Genomic DNA, 21,151 nt, shown 5'->3' with positions numbered 1-21,151 from the left:
TTTTAGGGGTTAGTTGTTTTTGTTGTCAAACCCTAAATCTTTGTACATCTTTTATTTTTATTCAAAATGCCTTTTTGTACTGCTGACCATAAATAGTGGAGGAGAGGAGAATACTCCTTCCTCCACTTTTCTACACAGCTGGCAGACCTAAAGTAGTATACACTCTCCATCCATTAAATTAGGAACATCTGTACACTCAGGCAGTTACCTAAATGTCATGTGACAGCAGCAAAATGCAAAAAAAAAAAAAAAAAAAAAAAAAAGCATGCAGATAAAGGTCAAGAGCATTGGTTCAACATCAAGCATCAAGAATGTGGAAATAATGTGATCATTGTGACTAACCATGGCAGGGAAGGTGGTTATGAGCTGGTTTAAGTAAGTTCAACTGAGTACAGTCTCTAAAGTCCATGTAGAACGGTGTGAAAAACAAAAACGACGTTCAGAGTAAAATAGCCAGATTGGTTCAAGCTGCAAGGAAGGATATGGTAGCTCAAGTAATCCCTCTTTACAAATGTAGTAGGTATTAAAGCATCTCAGCAAATGGACCTGACAGTAGTTTAATCTGAATGCTAGCATAAGATTCTAACCTGTATCTGCATGACATTTATAGTGTGCTGCTGCCACGTTTGGCTGTTAGATAAGTGCATGAATGTGCAGATTTCCTTAATAAAATAGACAATAAGTGTATCTATAGGGTAAATTTTAAACCCAGCAGAATTATGACTATGTCAGTGGCAACACTCACCGGAAGAGGCATGACCATGTTTCCCCCATAGACGGCGGGCACATATAGGATGCTGGCTCCGGTGTGAGGGTCAATGCGCTGTACAGGACTGGGGGATTTGCCAGATGGTGGTGCTCCTCCTCCCGTTGGAGTGAAAGCCTGGATGGGATTCCCCATTAACACAGCAGCGCTGGGCTGAACTAAACACACACAGAACAGTGAGGCAAGACAACAATCTCTAGGAGCTTGTGAGGTGCATCACAGCAGTGTGGTAATGAGTGTCACATGCAAAGGTTATCAGTCTGAAAAATGGCCACGACTAGAACATAATACAAACAGCTACCCAATATTTGTTTCTCTTACTACTGGTTATTCTGGGTGAATACATATAGTAAACATCATAAATCAAACACTAAATTTTAGTTGTAACAAGAATTTTTCCATTCAGCCAGAAGAGCATTAGTGAGGCCAGTTACTGATGTCGAGTGAGGACGGCTGCCATGCAGTCCAGTTGGCACAGAGTCAGAGATCAAGGTGTTTGGTGGCATTGAGGTCAGGGCTATGTTCAGTCCATTCAAGTCTTCCACTCCTTTTCCTAATAAAACCATGTCATGGACCTTGCTCTGTGCACATGGACACGATCATGCTGGAACAAGTTTTTGCCTCTTTGTTCCAGTAAAGAGAAATTCTAAATGCTACAGCATACAAAGACATCCTATACAATTATCATGCTTCCAAACGTAACAGGATGGGGAAGGCATGTGTCCACGTACTTCTGGCCATATGCTGTGTTATAAACTTGTGTTATCTCTCACAATCAATAAACTCCTCACTCTTTGGCTTTAATTTCACATATTTAACATGATTAGTGAATCTAATATACATCCTCTTATCTTGAATATGTTTCACAATTTATTAAAAAACATGTCCCTAGTTTTATGTTTATCTCATACACACAATCACAAAATTTACTCTCCCACTCCAAGCAATCCAGAGGAGTAATTCTGAGTAAACAGGAGCAGCTATCACTTGCTAACAAAAGGCTGAAGTTCTGATTGTGCAGAAGTGGGGCTGAGATGAAGCCAGATGGACTTGACTGATCAACACAATTTCTTTCCCTAAATGACTGAAAAATTTAAGGCTCCACTCATTCTCACCTTTTTCTGCCTCACTGCTCCTTCAGTGATCTACAAACTAATGACCTCGATTTGCAGGGGAAGTGCTTGCAAACCACACCAATAATGTTCTCATGACCTTCCCTTCAAAGGAAAAAGCACCAAAAAGCGACACTATTCCTTCTCAGGGACGCATCAATGCATGCATATAAAAACGAATGTGTGTGCACCATTGTACAAAAAAAAAAAAAAAAAAAGAGCAATCAATTTTAGAGCTGCATCGCAGACTTTTAGCAGACTCATTTTATAGCAATAAACAAATGTGTCCTTTTTGTAAAAAAAAAAAATTACAAATAAATATAAATAAATAAATAATAATAAAAACTATTATAAAAAATTGATAAGTAAGTAAGTAAATAAGTAAATAAATAAATAAAAATAAAACTGATTTATACAGTCAGTGCTGCTTTTCAACTTTTGGCCTGTTATTTATTTGCTTTAGCATTTCACAGGACCACTACCTAGTGAAGCACTATACTGATGGCAAAAGCCTGGGTGGAGAAGTGAGAAACTTACCAAATCCTTCAGGAGGAAAATGTTCTGCATGATTGGGAATCTGTCCCTTAACCTGAAAGAAGAAAAAGAGTCTGAATTAAGAGAAGAGAATAAGTGTCCATGAATACACTTAATTGCTGGGTGGACCTGGTGATAATCGTGGGGAATATTTGGGCTTATAAACGAAGCAGAGGTATTAGAGCTATCTTTTGCCATGCAGCATGACATCAGAAAATAAATGGCTACAAGACGGGGCAATCCGATTTCAAGAGCAACTTTCCACCCCTAGAACACTATTCACCCACATGAGAAACTACTGACTGCTCAATACAGCATTGTGGCAGTCACAAAAGCACATCATCAGAACAGACTGGGACAACAGTGACACGAGTAGTTGAATGGGCTTTGAACAACGGAGAGCTGGGAATGGGAACAATGACGAAAGCACGGCTGAGAGAGTGGAGCCTCGTTTAGAAGCTTGCATGCCGAACAATTCATTTCTTCACAGTGTAATTGCACAGAGGCAGCACAGAGGCTCCTGCAGCTCGCAATTGTAGCGCTGGCAACAACTTCCCAAATCAGAGCCCATTGATGTAATCCATGAGGGAGGCATTCCTTTTCACAACAAATCGATGCCATTTGTATGCATGTAGAAAGACACGCCAAAGTGTCCATGACCAATTGTGTGATTGCGCCCATCAGAATGCTGGGGTCAGTACAATCACCGTTAAAGGGAGTCTGCAAATGGCTGGTTACAGATTGCAGTGCTTATTGTTTCAATAACAGTAATATGTGCCATTGCTGCTTGATTCTTTTTATTTTTTACTAAAGTGAGACATTGTAATGTCTAAAAGAAATCACAAGGTTGAACCATTTACCCCAAACACCAAATATAGAACAAAAACAGTCCTAAGAAAGAAAGGAGACAGAAAACTATCCTAACAGAGAAATGGATTACCATCTCAAGTCTTAAAAGTTATGTTTAAAAAGCTTGCATACTTGTTCTCTTAATTTCCCTCCATCTCTATTCTCTCCACATATTTTTTAGCTACCTTCCAAAAAACCCAGAACATGAGTCAAGGGACAAAAGTGTACAACGTATCAGGATTTTCAGACCCAAATTTGTAAGAATGTGTCATACGCTACTTCAGATACATCAATCATCATCAGGGCCCAACAGGGCTGGAAAGTGTGACTGGCACACTGACGGATGTGAGCCAGCTGTCAATCACGAGATGGAAAGTAACCAGAACAAACAGGAGTGAGTGTGTGACAGAGTCCATATGATGCTAGCAGAGAAAATGGTCTCTTACTTAGTGGGAAGCCAGTGATTAACATATTAATCGTCTAATTTATAGCATCTGTAATGTCACCAAGTTGTAAAAAAAAAAAAAAGTGAGTAACCGAAGACGATTGTGTGTGTTCCTGTATTTCAGACTCAGGTATGTGTGAATGTGTACTGACGTGTCACTCATAGCCATGACACAGCACAACCCACGTATATGTTCTTGAGGAGTTTGCAGAAAGAAAAAAAAAAAATACAAACTTGTTTCTTAAAAGTGACAGAAATTCAAAAATTGTTCGTCCGGTAACAAATATTCTTGACAGACATATTCATCACATTTTATCAAATAACATATTGTTATTTTATGGTATTACTCAAGTATTTTTATAAACATGAAAAGCTTCATTCACTAAACAACTAAAGGACAAATTTAATTATGGTTATTGTTCTGCATGAGAACAAGAGGTGTGATTCAGAGGATAACTGTAGGCAGCACTGGACTATTGAAAGGCCACTTGGAAAACTGTTGCCCATGAAAGTCTGTTTCAGATGGGTTATTAATACAGTAGACGTCCATTACGGACTCCCTACCCCTTTGCCCATTCATGCCTTTTTATTTAGAAAAGTTACTCTGGCTTTCAAGGACAGTTTCCATAGCAACAGTGCACATTAATCACAGAATCAAATAACCTCAAATAGATAGGTGGCCTTTTCTGGTCAGGTTTTGGAGGGACATTTTCAATGCACTTCAAGAAGCTCCAGCAAATGCAAACAATGGGAGGCATTCAGGTCTCATCACAAACAAACAGTCTTAATCTCAGACATTAGTAGTCGCTGAAGCAAAGCATTTGGCACATTAGTAGGCTTGCATGGAAAAATAAGTCTTCCCTCTATAGGAGTAAGATTCACTGGCATGTTATGCATGTAAAGGTTTGCTTCTGCTTGGTACCCGCTTCAACATAGTTTCTTTACCTGCCAGCCAAGAAGTGTTTAATGGCATACAGGCAGAATGTGTGTGCTCTTCACAAATTTATAGACATCTAAAAACACACCATGCCGCACTCACTCGCTCTAGCACGCACACACACTCACTCCCTCCCTCCCTCCCACTCACTCACGAACTCACTTTGTTCTCAGGACCAATAGTGACCAAGCCTAATGAGAGTGTAATAAATCATACCTGGAGCTCCTAAGAGCAAATCTGAGAGAATTTTTTTTTCCATTTGTGACTAAACGGGTGGTTCTGTATACATTTTGTAGGTAGCATGTGTGGATGCTGTTGTTAATCTCCATCACTAACAGTTGTAGTGATTTGATAACCAGCAAAAGCTTAGGTGCTTTATAGGTTTGTTCTAGTGTAATTTAGCTTTAACAGGATGGCATTTGGTTCTTACCTTAGGTGGGGAATGCTGGTGTTTGCTGGGTCCCTGGGGCTGCTGGGCTCTCAGGGCTCGGGGGATGAACTCAGGAGCCAGTGGATTCAGCACATAGGTCTTCTTCAACTCCAAAGCCTCCAGCTGGGCCTTAATCTGCTCGAATGTGATTCCATGCAGACTGTTGTTATCATGGCAGATGGAGATGAACGTTTCCCAGAACTTTCTGCACAAGGCCAGAGAGATGTGTACAGTAAGCAGGATGGTCCACAGTCCCAGCTGTGCTTGCTGCATATACAACATTATATTTAAATCACATTCATCTAGCTAGATAAATTAGCTAGTCAGAGTATCTCAATAAACGAGTACACCATTTATTTATGGATCAAAATAAAGAGTAAAAATAAATCAATGATGAAAGAAAATGTTCAGAAAATAACAATGTCAAAAAAAAAAACAACTGCTGGAAAACAGTGTTAATGACATCAGGTAAATCCAGACACGACGGGAGAAGGGAAACTGAAATCTACGTAATATCTCGAAGACATGCTGCTATGACAAATTTTGCTCTCAGGAGAAGATCCAATCTGTTTAACTGGGACACAACATTTCAGCTGTGCTGTAGTACACAAAAGCAGCACACAAGCTGACGTGAAAAGGTCAATGAGCGAATACTAGGAATGCACTGAGAAAACGTGTGCTCATAATTAAGAAAGCGCTTAAAACAAACCAGAAATCCCGAACCCACAGGATTACAACATGAACAGCAAAACCTTTGCGTCATATTCAAGCTATGCATTTTTTTGAAACCCAGCTTGCAGAGCGTTCAGTCAAGAAATGTCACCGACAGACTGTAACAAGGCATGGATACTGTTCTATATTCTCATTCTGCAATGCTTAGATCAGATAAAGCAAAAACCACATCAGCTGCAAACATGGAAGTCAGGAACCTAATATAAAGTGCACAAAAAAAGTTTACTAGCTTGCCTGAAGAAAGTCTTAGGACTCAAATGTGTAATAAGCACTCAAACTAAGTGCTCACAGACATCAAACATCTCCAAAATAGCAGCCAGGGCAGATCTCGCAGGATGGTGGGGTTCTAATGTGCTGCAATTTGGGAAAATAATAGTTGTAATTGATTACGCTAATGCAGGGAATGAGCGATGTTTGCGTCATGGTCTAGACGCAATCGTCCCGCAATCTCCTCTGAACGCATTAGTGCTGTTCAGGAGAGCAGACTCATTAATGCCAGGTCAAGTCAACACAACAGCCTCTCACACCAGAAACATTTTGTGTTGGTGTGTCTGCTAGTCTACTCAATTATAAACAATAAACAAATAAATAATAATAAAAAAAAGGTAATGCATGCTTAAAAACACCGCATGAGAAGCTGCTAAATGGTGTCGATGGACTAATTTACATATTTATAACTATAATCTGCATATCAAAACAGAGTGATACTGTCTCGAAAGACAACTGGAATATATTAGTTTTAGCAGAAGAAAATGATAATGCAAGTGCATAAAAATATTACCATTTGATGCATTCATAAAGTTATTCTACTGTCAAGTCTAAAGTAAAGGACAATGGGAGTAAACGAGAGTGGTCAGTGTTTGGTTTGGTGGATTCGTCGGTTGGGGAGTTGTTCCGATGCACTTCTGGTGACTCGGTGAATAACAAAAGTCTTTTCCATAAATCATTATGCATGATGCAATTCCGTTCACATTCATTAAACATTCTTCCAGACTAGTCTTATTGTTTGTGTCTTCTGCTGTTGATGTTGTCTTGTGAAATGTTGATGTATAATGTCAGTGTATAACGTAACATTGCTTTTCCCTTTCCTTTTATTCCTGGATCTTCTACAGTCAGAACACATTAAATTCCAGTTCGTGTTATTTACAGGCCAACTTTTTATTATTATTATTATTATTATTATTATTATTATTATTATTATTGTTATTAGAAGTTAATGAGATTTGGATTACAGTGATTTAATTCAAGTGCTAGTTCAAGCAATTTATTTCAATCATCAATACAAAATGATTTACAAAATGTACTAGATCTACTTTTGATTTCTGACATGAACACATTAAAAAGGGGTTATAAATAACATTATAAAGGATCCCCAAAGGGTTTGAGAGTTTTCCCACTTTGAGAACAAGTGGTGTAGATAATTCATTTTTCAAAGCAGGTTGCATTCTTATTTGTATTTAGACTACAGATGCTTCAAAGCTGTGTGTAAAACAATGTATTGAGTATTAAATTGACAAAGAGCACTGTGTCTCCTCTTACCACAACATGCAAGCACACAGAAAGAGATTGATTTAATTGCTGGGCCCTTCGGCTTGACATTTCCTCTAGCTGGGCTCCGATGAATGGCTGATGTGAGGCAGTCACCATAGCGACAATGGAGCTGCAGCTAGGGAGGATAGGGATTGTGGAGCTGGGCAGTTTTCTTAAGAAGCGTGTATTGACATGCTATCTCTACAACAGAGAGCCAACTTGAGCTGTGTGGAAAATCTTTTTATCTTTTTTTTTTTTCAGTCGAAAATCAGAGCGTCCGTTTGAGGATACAGAGGACTGTCTTTCACATTGAACAATGAAGATATGAAGCTGCTTTTCATGTTAAGCTTCACACCATTTTCTGCCATCCAAATATCTATCAAGACACAAATCAGTAGCGAGCGCAGTAGCTTCACACTATCTCCTGCCCACGCACACCCAGGAAAATGTGCCAAGTGCATTTGCATTTTCCTCACTATCCCCTGGCGCTAAAGGGCACAGCGTGAAACTAGTGTGCCAGGCGGACTGAAAGCTGGGACTTTCTCTGGGGAAGCTGCGAGTGCCTGGCCACCTACAGACTAGCGCACAGACCAGGCTGATGCCAGGAACAATTAATGTTTGGAAAGCATTAATGCTCTTCTCAGAGCTCCACCAGATGCATTTTCACGGGCAGCTTGCCCAATTAACATAAGAAACCATTATTAACTCATTACAATAAATAGAGCACTTTATAATAGGAGCGTAAATTTTTAAAAATCATGTCTTTGAGAAAAAAACAGCATTTACATTTTATAGGCATGCCTGCTACATCGCAATTAAGCCACATCATCAGATGAGCTCCAAGGAGGGGTTCACTAATTACTTTTCATCACCGATGACACCAGGGACACGTCGGTACTTATGGAATCATACGGAATACCAGGCAAACATTCATAAAAACGTTCAGATACCAACATCCAATCCCACATAACGCTATGAGACGTATGGTTCCACACTAATCAACAGGTGACACAAAACAGTAATCTACATGCAAGTGTAAGTTTTCTAGCATCTTCCTACACGTTGAAACATCATATAGCAGTGAAAAAAGCATGCAGAGAAACCATCACAACACGGGGAGCTCAGCTTTGCAAGCACTGAGACACGCACGCTTCCTCTCACCTGGGCCTACACTGTGTCAAGGTATTCATGACATCGTGCAGTAATTTCACACACTTTTAAAGAGACTGTTTAAACACCATAATGCCCATAAATGTTGAACTCAATTTGGCAGCAACCAATATAATCAGAATAATCTAAATAAAATGTTACTAATTATTAGATAGTTACAGTATTAATATGGGTATCAGCTGACACCAAAAAAACGTACTCTCTCAATGAAAAAATGCTATTTGTGCAGCCCTACACAAAACAGAATGTGATCTCCCCACACAAACCACATAACGACCCAGAGCAGGCCCAAGCCATCTTTATTCATTGCTCAGTTGACCAAACAAGACAGGCTTTTAAATATTAACTCTAATTAAAAACCAGTCCACTGACTTATAGGCAGTTACACTGATTGCGCTCTGAGGGCGTGTGATTACCTGCAGCGGCCCACGGAGCACAGCGCTATTGGGTCTCCCACTACGGCCACTAGGGACTGAGCCCGTGTGATGGCAGTGTTCAGGAGTTTGTAGTTGGATAGGAAGCCATAGTCCAGGTCCTCGGTGGAGTCTTCCACCAGCTGTTCCTTCCTCTTGATGGCCGTCTGCTTGTGCTTACAAGTGTGGCGAGTGCGAACGGTGCTCAGGAAAAGCACACGAAACTGCTTACCTACAAGAACAAGACTGGAGTTATTGTACAGCAAAACTGATATACTGATAAAGAGAAGTGTGCTATCAAAAGCCCACGATTGGCTAGCGTTGCTAAGACAGAGTGAGAGTCTGCCATCCCTCCCATCCAGACAGCACAGCCAATTTTTTCTACCCCCTGGATGGCAGTTGTATTATCAAACCACCCAACAATACATCAAATAAATAATTCAGAAGCCAAAGCTGTGTATGTACTGATACAGATACTGAATATGCAGGAGCTCACTGAAAATAACTAGTTACGTTCAATAAATATACATAAAATTCATCAGGTAATCTAAGGTCCCATTTCTGTCCGTTTTAAAGAATATTGCATTCAGTTAGTATTTAGAGGTAAAGTGTCAGGTTTAATGATGAAAACGTATAGATTTGTTTCCCGATGCGTCGACCACCATAGCTTATGGCGCACGCCAAGTCTTAATGACAAGTGCACTGCAAGCAAGCAATCTATTCCAAAATGAAAATCTCTAAGTGTTTATAAGAGTCTGATGAGATGCTCTTTATCATACAAACGGAACGGCTGCATCAGTGACTGTTTGTCTAGTGACTTTGAGATGTGCGACTGATTAAGTTTGATGTGGGACTTCGTTACCACAGGACAAAGGGAAGGATTATTTCACATTAATCACTGAGGGGAATGAGCACCTGAGGACCTGCACTCCTTCGAGAGGCAATTTCAGCGCAATTGCCCAGGTAGTCAAACATCTCATCAATTATGCAGAAACTAATCTAGTGCTTCAACCATCACTGCCCCTGCTAGTGTGATGAAACTCGCAGTGCTCAGGGGATTTCAGTCGCTCGGTTCTCTCCTTCGGGCATCTCTTTGACGACTCTTTACACGCTGGTCTAGAATTAGGTGATTGTTGGAACCGGATGAGAGTCCACATTCATTTATTTCCATATAAATGGCAAATGAAGTGCAGTAAGTGGAGCAGAACACGTCAACAAACACGAGGTTCATTATAAACGGATTCAACAATATAATTTGGCTGCATTTGCACCGTATTATAATCACATCTTTAATCACATGGGCTTTGAACTACAAACTATTCTGAATTGTTTTGCAGGGTATGATGGCAATATGTTGGTCGATAACCCTTTTTTTTTTTTTAAGGTTTAGAGATAATTTACACACAGTCAGTGTCCAGGAACAGCTATTGTTTTTATGTATTTATTCTATAGTTAAAAAGCCTACCACATCAAATACAACTGTGGACACGAGAAAACGGTCATTCTGGAAGCCAGTAAAATAGATCAGAGCAAAACTGCAGGAAACATACTGACCAGGAGTTAAAGCCTCATTGCCTCGCAATACACGCTAGCTGTTCTAATATGACCAGTAATATAAGGAAACATGCAATGGAGGTTCTTGATCATCCTGGGGACATGCTGCACTGTCAACATCATCTTTCCAATCCACTAACATTCTGTTAGCCATTTATTATCAAAGAGATATAAAAACCTGAAGCTGTGGACTACAGGCTGGAATTTAGATCGGCTTTAAAACAAATACTGCAGAGGAAGGATATTACACAAATAACTGTAAAAAGTGATTGAACCTATATTTAAGTCAGAAAACTTTCTGTAATATTTGTGTTATTACTGTAGCTCTTCTCGCATTCTAGCAGCTTATATTTCTGAGAGCTCTAGGCTCAGTTAATGGGAGAGGAAGAAGGGAAAAAAAACAACAACATGATAAGAACCATAAACAATCAGACCACTGAAGCCTATTGAGGCCCTGGAAAGATGCTTGTATATTTTGTCTTAATACCTAAATGTAAAATTTGAGAAAACGTTTTTGTTGCTCGTTTTTGTGGTTTGATTTTGACCTTCACAAGATTACTATAGTAACAAATCACACTCTCCTCCTCTAGATCAAACAAACCTCAGCACAGGACTCACCCTGAACATTGAGCACTCGCTCCACGCTGACCTCCTGCATGCGTTTTTTGCGAAGTTCGGCTCGGATACGAAACACTTGGTCTGCGTATGGGGACACCACGCCGATGCTGCCTTCGTCTAGCTTTCCCCACGCTACCGGCCACTTCCTCCTTATTTCCTCCACACGCTCAACGATCTCAAACACCTGCACACACAAGAACAATGACTATAGGTAGCTGCAGTGTACAGCTGTAATGACCTCATCGCTGTATATCAGCTTAATATGGTTTTAGTCACTTTATTACAAAACCCTTCCAGGGTCTTCTCTAAGAGAAAAATAAATGTGGTGCAATGTGTCAGTTCACTGGATTGCTACCTCAGCATTGTTGTAGTAAGCCGTGCTGTTCTTTTCCTGCACGTCCTCCCCGCGAGCCGTGAAGAAGGTCAGAGGGTAGAATTCCTTATGTGGGGGTTGCTTGCCGCTGGCCATCAGCTTGCCCTCGTAGAACAGATCCGATGTGTAGCTGCAGCCGCCGGGAGCAAACTACAGAGTCAGCACTGGTTGCTTCATAAAGGTCACTCAACAGGCAAAAATCTGGATCTGATCTCCACTACACTATACTACACTATACCATACCATACTACACAAACTTTACCTAACTAGAGCCTCCATATATTTACTAGCAGCCTGCTATGTGGTTTGTAAAACAGTACATAAATGTAAAAGAATATAGGCAATCAAACACAAAATACATCTGACAAATGAGATTTTAAATGAGCATTTTAAATAGAATGATTTCTCTGAAATGTATGCAAAAGGACCTATTAAGCACTTGAATCACAAGGCAAAGGATTTACAAAACATTTCCAAAAAATAAATTCTGTTAATTTCACACCTTACGCATTGTTTAACTTGCTTATTATACAGGAGAAAATATGCCGCAGCACAATGTATGTAGATTTTATGATAAACGATTCATTAGAGCCAGATGCTATGCAAATCTTTCTACAGAAGACACTCACGTTATCTGCTTTAATTAACATTTCAGATCAAGGACAGTTTGCTCACTCTTCCGTTCTAAGAAGTTCAAAAAAAAAAAAAAAAAAAAAAAAAAAAAAGCTGAAAGTTTCATAATAGCTGCAGTAATCAGGTCTGAGTACTGTGAATTCATTTCCTTGCCGTGTTTTGTCAGCAGTCACTCCTAAGCACACCTTAATTATAAGACGGTCAAGCAATATAACACATTGTGTTTAAGATGTGTGTGACAACGCATGTGACAGACGATAATAGATCGCATAGGAAACAAAAAGGAGACAGAATTTTCATATTCAGCTTGTATACAGTTTTCCCTCAGACACCAGCACACACCACTGTGCGATTTGTTTTTCCACATCTCTCTCCACAGGAAAAGCGATGTGAAAAAGTTCACACCTACTTGATGATTGCCTCATGGGAGCGGTAGTTTTCACACAGCAGGATCCTGCAGGGGTACTCAGAGGGATAGTGCTCATACAGCCGGTCCAGCAGGGACACATGTAGATTCCTCTCGCGGGCAAACTCACTGTACACAAACGGACTGAGCTGTAGGGACGGAGAGCACAAGACACGATCAAAAAGTGGATTAAGTAAGACAACTTGTTGAACTTTACCAAATTTGCACACCCCTGATACCATGACATGCAATGGGAAAAGAACAAAAAAAAAAAAAAAAAGATAGTGCTGAAAGCCATCCTGTTATTCTGAAATACGACATTAAAAGTAATTAAAAATGAATGCTAGGACACAGTACTTGCATTTTATCACCCATGTTATAAACAGCGATAGACACCCAGTCCCTCACCAGCCTTTCTCTATCAGTAAACAAGAAAACTGCAAGGTCCTCTATCCTGACTTTCACATGATGGAAAACTTTCTGACTGCCACAAAGTGCTAACACTGGAGACTCCTTCCAGAAGTGTTAAACGTCACCTTGCAGAAACCTCACACCAATCAACAGCACATTTCTTTTAGAAAATGCATTTAGTCTTAGTTATTTTTAGCATGATTAGAATGAATTAGAATGAGTGTGTTAATATAAACCTATAATTTTGACAACCATTCAACAAAATGTAATAATTTTTCTATCAAATTTTTTTTTTTTAAATAGAGTACAATGTCTAATCAGCTACTAATAACCATAAGTGCCATCAGAGCCCGGCAGAATGAACAATAATAACTGCACAACACGCTCAGAAATGTTGAGCTGCATCATCTCATAGTTCAACACGTACAATCTTCAACTGACTTGCGATCCATTTTATGTAGAAATGTAATTACGCAACACATACAGTGGATTTGCCGGAACAAGACGCAGCAGTAGTCGCACTCTTCCTGTGGACAATATCATTTACAAAGAAATCAGACAGACATGTAAGAGGTGAGAGCTGAATAATTAAAGCAGGGAAGATGTGATGGAGGATGCAAGGGTTTTGGTTTTAAAGGGCAGTTCATTAGCAGCCTGATTGCTGTCTAGAGTTTGTCTGCAGGGACAGAAACTTCCTGTCTCCTCTGTGCCTCTCTGGGGACTAAAAGTTAATGACAGGTCAGGAGAGTAAATGGCTCAGTCACTCTTGGCTTCTATTACAAATAAAATACTGGGAAAATTACCAACACCTCCTGTTAGTCGCTAGCCTGCAATCACAAGTTATCCAGCTAATCAACTTCACAGTTACAAAAACTGATCTCTCATTCATTAGCTTCCCTCGACATTATAGAACAAATCAATGTCTGCTCCAAAAAAACAAAAACACAATCAAATCAATCCAGAATTATCTTTCCCTCCACACAGTAATATCTTCAATAACAGAATATCGTCGTATCATTTTTCTCTCTCCTGATTGGCTGCTGCTCCTGTCTGTCACCATGTTATAGGTTCTGCACATATAAAAGTAGCTCAGGAGCATTATAATCTAAAAGGTCAGAGGAGAAGCCAGACTGCTTTGAGCTGGAAGATTACAAAAACTCAAATAACAGCTCTTTACAACTGTGGTGAACAGAAAAGCATCTCAGATCATTTCAAACATTCACACAGATGGGTTACCACAGCAGAAGACCACTCCTATCAGTGAAAACAGCTCCGGTTAATATGACCAATCCTGTCTGTTCCCAATTAGTCTGAGTTTCTCCTGCTTTAAATGTATGTGCAAACACAAATTTCCCAGCAATTCCGACTCGAGACCCCGACACAATAACTTTCAATTAGAGGATTGTCGGGGAGAATCACAGCAGCTCAGGAGCATCATATTATAAGGCATTTCTTTTCAGCCCTGACCTAATAAAAAAATCCTGTACACTGTGGTTTTAATATTTTAAGTGGATTTACGTTTTTGAATATATTGACTCAGTAAGATGTGACAAATTAACAAAACACAGTTCCTTAGCAACAACTGAGCTGAAGGGTAAGTCCTTCCTCGCTGTGGCATTGGATTCGACTTCACATGGCCAGCCATGTGATCTGCCCTCAGTAATACACCTCAAGATTCAATGAAAATATAAAAGGCTTCATTTAACTCCTTTAACAAATCTGTTGAACTTCAGGCCTGCTTAACATCGTTTACTGCATAAAACCTGATATAGGGGATGTAAAAAGTGACGCTAAAAATACGCTAACCAACATTTCGTTGCTATGTACCTGTACTATGCAAGAACAATCAAGTTGTTTCCATCTATCTATCCTACACATTTGACTGAAATGATTTATGTGAATGATCAGCAATTTAATCGATTGCCAGCCTGAGATCACGGCGTTCAGATACACAGAGGGCACGATGATCACATGCAGGGGCGGTTCTAGGCCTTTTTTAGGGTGGCTTCAGCATCTCTGTCTGTGATCTCAGCCACCCTAAAACTAAAAGTATAATTTTTATTTTCATTAATAAACAATAAAAATTACGTTAAAATGCAGGACATGTCGTCGATGGGGAAAAAAATAATTTATTAGTTTGATCCACGAGCGATTTTTTTTACTTTGCTTTTACGCGCGTGTTGTAGTCTTTCAAAAGTGCGTCATCAGCTGTCTGCTTTATTTGAACGGAGAAGCACAGGTACACGCAGCGTGCACGTCAGTCAGAGCTGGAGGCGTTTATAACGTTAATCGGCGGAAAGACGCAAAGACGGCAACCAAAAGCAGTGAAATGTCACTATTCTTATTACCAGAATTGATAGCACAAACAAAACATTAATGCAAACAATCCATTCAATACTAAATAAAAATAACGTTTATTGATTTGGTCTTTGTCTTGTGAATATTCTTTTTATTAATGACTGCATTCATTGGACACACTGTTCGTAGACATGAACTGATTTGATTCAAGACTGACATCATTACATCATGCATAAAATTTTGGTGTCCACTTTTGCCATTTTAAACAATACCATAACTTTTGGCTTACTATGTAGTCATATAATATAAAACTCTTCTTGTTTTAAATTCTCACTGAGGGCTAAAACCCCTAAAGATGAAATCCTAGAACTGCCCCTGATCACATGAAAGCCTTCTTTCATGGTTTACGAGATTAGAGCCTCGTCACCTAGACGGAAGGCATCTGCATTTATAAAGTGACCTATAGGATGATGGCCACGGATCACAACGACATAACATTATATGCTACAAGGTCAAGGAGCTCATTATGTTTTAATCAATCATTATTCATGTCTTTAATTCAGACACACTATTTATTCAATACATTTTTTTCATAGAGAGCTGAGAAAATTAATTTATTTACGTTTAAGCTATTTGTTTCTAATATTAATCCTGTGTTTGCAGGAAATGATTTAGCTAATTTAGTTTTACTCACAAAAAATGTTTTGCATTGTTTATTTACAGAGAAATAAGTCTATATTGTCGGTTTTTCTTCATTAAAGCTTTGCTGAGACACTAATTGAATTGTGTACACAGTATCCCAGAAACAAATTTTATACTTGGCCAGATTGAATTGTTACATCTCTACGATCTAGTGCAAAACTAAACATTCATCCAGGTAAATAAGGGTGAAAATGTTACTAACGCGTGTTCAGGAGTGACAAGTATGATCTCGTACCTGCATGTGGTCTCCAGCAAGGACGATACGTGTGCTCTTATTAGCCAGTGCCAACGGCATAATGGTCTCACTCTCCATTGCCTGGGCCGCCTCGTCTAGCAATATGTGTGTGAAGAGCCCTTTAGAGACACAAAAACCCAGGCACACATAATTAACACACAGTTACAGGGGTTCATGCCTACCCAAAAGTTTCAATTAATGTTCACATAAAACATTTGAATATAAAAAAAGATGATGTCAGTGACTTTGACTGTGGTATGGTTGTTGGTTCTAGATTGGATTGAGAACTTTAGAAACTGCTCATCTCTTGTTTATTTTTTCACACACACACACACACACACACACACACACACACACACACACACACACACACACACACACACACACACACAACAGTAAAGCAAGCAAGCATGCAAGCAAACAAGCCAACCAACCATCCAATAAGCAGTAGCTCTGTAGGCACAAAGAGGTTAGAGAGGAATCCCCAGACTGGTTTGAGCACACTGAAAGGCTATGGTAAATCAAGTGACATTTTCTAATGAGATATAAAGTAAAGCATCGCAGACTGCACAGTATGTCAAACATGGTGAATGTACAGTACAGTAGACTACGTCAGGTTTAGCCATCATCACTAGAAATAGACAGGAAAAGACTGGAAAGACCAGGTGATGTCCTAAAGTGGACAGTATGCGTGTGGATCCAACTTCTTAGATTACATGAATCAGGTCATATTACAGTTTCATGCATGAGTGCATAAAGTTTTTTTGGGGTTTTTTCCGGAAAAGTAGACTACTTGAATCAGTCCAAGGGCTCACTTGGGTATGGCAAGCTGTAAGGGCTGCCCCACTTAAGCAACTGGATCAGTGTGAAACATCAACTTATAAGGCTACACATTTCTCACTATATACACAATCGAAGGACATCAACACATCGCAGTAGTATATTTAATCAATCGCACGTTGTAGCGGAATGATTGGCATCCTGGATGTAGCACACCCGACACTGCCAAGCAATCAGACAGCCAATGCAAACGAACACTCGGTGTGTGGAGTGTGCAGCACGACAAAAAGGACAACATTACATGCTGTTACAGAAACAAATAGAGATGAGTATCAATCATCACATGGATTGTCTAGGCTGGTTCAGATTAAACAGTGGCTGCAGTTCTGGTAAATGCTTTAACATCACAATTCAAGTTCCCACTTTTCAATATGGCTAATTTCAGTACTTAAATCATCATGCCAAGTAATTCAGCTGCCTGTTATGATAAAATATTCTAGCATTTGATCACTGCCACATGGTCACAAAAGAGAAATTGGAGGTCATGTGATGTCAGAATAAAAAGTTCAGTTCTGGCGAAATGATGCAACTGTTAAATAGGAAACTGCCTGCACAGCATATTATATATCATAGTGCCTATCTGCTTCATTAACAGCTTGTGTTCTTGGCTTAGAATTGTAAATGTGTTATATACACATTGTTTTGACTTTGTGGCCCTATAGTCACTAGGCCACACCACATGCATCATGTCTGGGAAAGAAAACAATGAGTAGGTGTCACACCACTATGATTTTTACCACCTTTAAACACCTTTAACAAAAACTCCAGGGCTTCTTTGTCATGTTACTCTAGCAGTGCTGGCTGTTACTGAATGGTAAAACAGAAGAGGGAAGAAAAAAAAAAGCACATGTGGGAAGCGGAGAGAAAAAAAAAAAAAAGGAGAAGAGATGACAGTGGAAGCTAATGATGCTGAGCGTGTTAGACAGGCAAGCTGGGTCTCTTAGCAACAGATGACCCTGCAAGCAGACACATACATGGCAGAAATTAGCTTCTCATGATAAACTGTTACAGACCCCAACACTCCCTTCTGAGAGGTTTTTTTTTATAGCTGGAGGGGTAGATCAACAGTATGCCTTGTCGGGCAATGCTTAAAAAATGTCTATTACAGGTTAAGCCTTGATAATGTAAGCTAGCCTTAGCAAGCTCTCAGGAGAGAGAACATGAGGAAGCATGAGAGATCCAAGAGAGTGAAAGGAATGAACAAAATAACAACAGAGAACACAAAAGAATTTTTTGCAGTTACATCATGATTGCAAGTTAAGGGTAGAAAATTCAACGAACACACATCAGAAATATTTGGTACTCGAGTATTGGACAGAAGCCTTCAGCAACTGTTACTATGTATGTGAAGATTAATATATGAACTAAAAGATGAGGCAGGGGTGTGTGTGTGTGTGTGTGTGTGTGCATGCGCGAGTGAGTGTCACACTCACCAGGTTCCAGATCAAGCTGACAGAGGTACTGGGACGTACTGAGCGTCACTACTACAACACGGTGGCGCTCTATGTCCTGCCGAGTCGGCATCTGAAAGGTGAGGTAAGCTCCAGAGATCAGGCAATACTGCTGCACCACTGCATGCACCGTTTTCACCCAGCGGTTCCTAAAGTAAACCCTACACACACACACACACACACACACACACAGAGAGTACAATTTCAATACAAACTGTTGCACAAATTAAGATTTACTATATTCTAGACTACATTCATTTGTATCAGACAAGACAAACATCCCTATGGCACTACACCTGAATAAACAAATCTTCCAATAAGGTTTTGTAGTGATATATGCAGTATCCTTATCAAATACATCAGTTATTCCATAGAATTGTTGTTTGTCAGTCAATACTGGGAGTAAAAATCTCTAGGCTCAGAAGTAAACAGTGCATTTCGAGGGAGTTCCCACTTTACAGTGCTAATAACCCATTATGATAGCTGACAATGAGAAATATTCCATACGGGATCTCAATGGAAAAAAAAAAAGAGCACTGTGCTTTTCATATGCTCGTGCAGAAACCCGCCCGACGGTAGACCCTTCCAAAGGGTTAAAATATCAGAAGAAAACCACTGAACTGGAAAAAAAGAGAGGATATCCATAGCTTCGGAGAATAAAATACCTGTTGCAGTGACAGCAGTCACGAGCTACTAAGTTCCATAACGTATTATTACATGTTTCCAGGCAAGAAAAAAAACAACGAGTGATCACAGTACAACAGGGGTACTTAAGGAAGATGCGTTCACCATGTAACCACAAAATTCACACATGCACAAGGTACTTTTCCGGTGTTGCACACTGCCCCTCGTGGTTAAAAAGAAGAGAAACAGACAGATATTCATTCAAGTATTTTTAAACCTATTTATGTGATCATACTCGGTAGTAATATATGAGCATTTTAATAATCTCTACACAATATTTTACATGTTACTGTTCCTGGCATATTGTAAAAATATATGATGGTATGTTCTGATTAGGTTATAATATTCTCAGTTTAAAATCTTATGTTGCCTGAAGAAAACGATGGAATATCAACAAGAGATCTGTTGTATCCGTGTGAAAAATGTCGTCAGTCATGAGGGAGATCAACTAGTTCGAACAATAATCACAGAAACCTTTGCCATGACATGAATGCCTGTGTGTGCAAGCATGACAAATAGATTTGCATAATTTAAACATGGTATTCTCCAAGGCTGTGAATTGTGAATAATAAAGTTTATCAAGACGGTTGTTTTATAAAGTACTGTAGGATCCGTGAGAAACCAAAAGTCAAGACGTCTCGGTTATATCTGCGTATGTGTTGGTAAACTGGCATCAATACTAAACAATACTTTACATTATTGCGCCCTTTTTGGCTGCGAGCGATACCTGAGAGGTCTTGCGTGTGGATTGCCTGCCTCCACATATGGATGAAGGTAGTCCTTTATGTAAAGATCTGCTGCACTGTTTGAATGGGTGCAGATGAGGACCCTGTGAGACAAATGTACATACAAATAAATAAATACACAGAAAGCTTGGTCAATGGCTATGAATGATTCAACTAACAAAATCAAACTTAGATTTAGAAATATTATCTCTGGGAAATTTTAGTAGGTCAGATAGTGTTCTACATGGAAAAATAAGCCAGTGAGAAGGGATGAGACACTTCAATGTAGGCTCTTACTCAAGCGTGAGGGAGTGCATGTATGAGACAGGTACTCACCGTGTGTCAGGCTGTTTTAGGATGTGTTTCACTGCCTGAGCCAATGTAAAAGTTTTGCCTGTGCCGTAGGGTCCAATGATGAGCACGGGAGGGAGATTGATTGACAGTGGAGTGGTGATAGCCAAAATGGCCTCCTTCTGCTTGGCATTTAAACGAGGGTCCAGCTGCTCGTCCCACTGCCTGCATAATGTAGCACAGATGTTTGGACAAGTTGCATATTTGCTCTGCCTGTAAAATGGCCAAAGGTTTGTTTTGACCTGACAATAACACGATGGCTCAGGGATCACAATATCGCTAGACAGGCTATTGTTGGGACACCACATCAAAAATCATTCCGCCAGTAATTTATAGCGGAGGAGAGAAGGGGTTGAACACCATACGAGAACGGAGTGCGGACATCGACAGCGCAATTTGCGACTGTCGCCATTCAAAATCCTGCCACGCCCCACAAATTGTTGTTAACATATATTAAACTTATATAATAACACATGCACACACACAGTGTTGTGCTCAAAAGTTTTTTTTTCAAAAGAGAACTTGCGGGATGTGGACCATTTTTTTAAAAGAAAACAGGAGTGAGAAGGCAAAAATGTATTTCACCTCAAATAAGTTAATATGTAAGGCATAACAGAATGACACAATCATCAAACAAAACAAAGGGGAAAAAAGGAAATAATCCCTGTTCAAAAGTTTGCATATCTTAATTAGTTCTTAATATGGTGTACTGCCCCCTTTAGCATCAATGATGGCATGCAGTCTTTTGTAATAATTCTGCATGAGGTCCTTAATTCTCTGTGGTATAGCTGCCCATTTTTCTTGGCAAAATGCCATTTTTTTTGGTTGTCTTGCTGCACATTTGAGATCTCCCCAAAGTGGCTCAATGATAATGAGGTCAGGAGACTGTAATAGCCGCTCCAGGACCTTCACCTTTTTCTGCTGTATTAGAGGGCCAACCTTGCCTTGTGCT

General features: G+C 39.7%; 1 protein-coding gene across 1 annotated transcript in view; it reads right to left on the bottom strand.

The window, feature by feature from the left end:
- The window catches only part of helz (helicase with zinc finger), a 39,005-nt gene that overhangs the window by 4,950 nt on the left and 12,904 nt on the right, over positions 1-21,151 (bottom strand). Inside the window, exons 14-24 of the mRNA XM_027139053.2 lie at positions 20,185-20,364; positions 19,851-19,952; positions 18,422-18,600; positions 16,149-16,267; positions 12,506-12,651; positions 11,446-11,593; positions 11,091-11,274; positions 8,922-9,150; positions 5,074-5,278; positions 2,416-2,467; positions 746-924 (exon numbers count right to left, since the gene is read on the bottom strand). Coding sequence (XP_026994854.1) covers positions 746-924; positions 2,416-2,467; positions 5,074-5,278; positions 8,922-9,150; positions 11,091-11,274; positions 11,446-11,593; positions 12,506-12,651; positions 16,149-16,267; positions 18,422-18,600; positions 19,851-19,952; positions 20,185-20,364 — 1,723 coding nt within the window. The remainder of the gene's footprint in view (positions 1-745; positions 925-2,415; positions 2,468-5,073; positions 5,279-8,921; positions 9,151-11,090; positions 11,275-11,445; positions 11,594-12,505; positions 12,652-16,148; positions 16,268-18,421; positions 18,601-19,850; positions 19,953-20,184; positions 20,365-21,151) is intronic.

Source organism: Tachysurus fulvidraco, chromosome 15 (genome assembly GCF_022655615.1).
Source record: "Tachysurus fulvidraco isolate hzauxx_2018 chromosome 15, HZAU_PFXX_2.0, whole genome shotgun sequence".
NCBI lineage: Eukaryota > Metazoa > Chordata > Actinopteri > Siluriformes > Bagridae > Tachysurus > Tachysurus fulvidraco.
The sequence above is the reverse complement of the archived record's forward strand: the minus strand, read 5'-3'. Positions and strand labels throughout refer to the sequence as shown.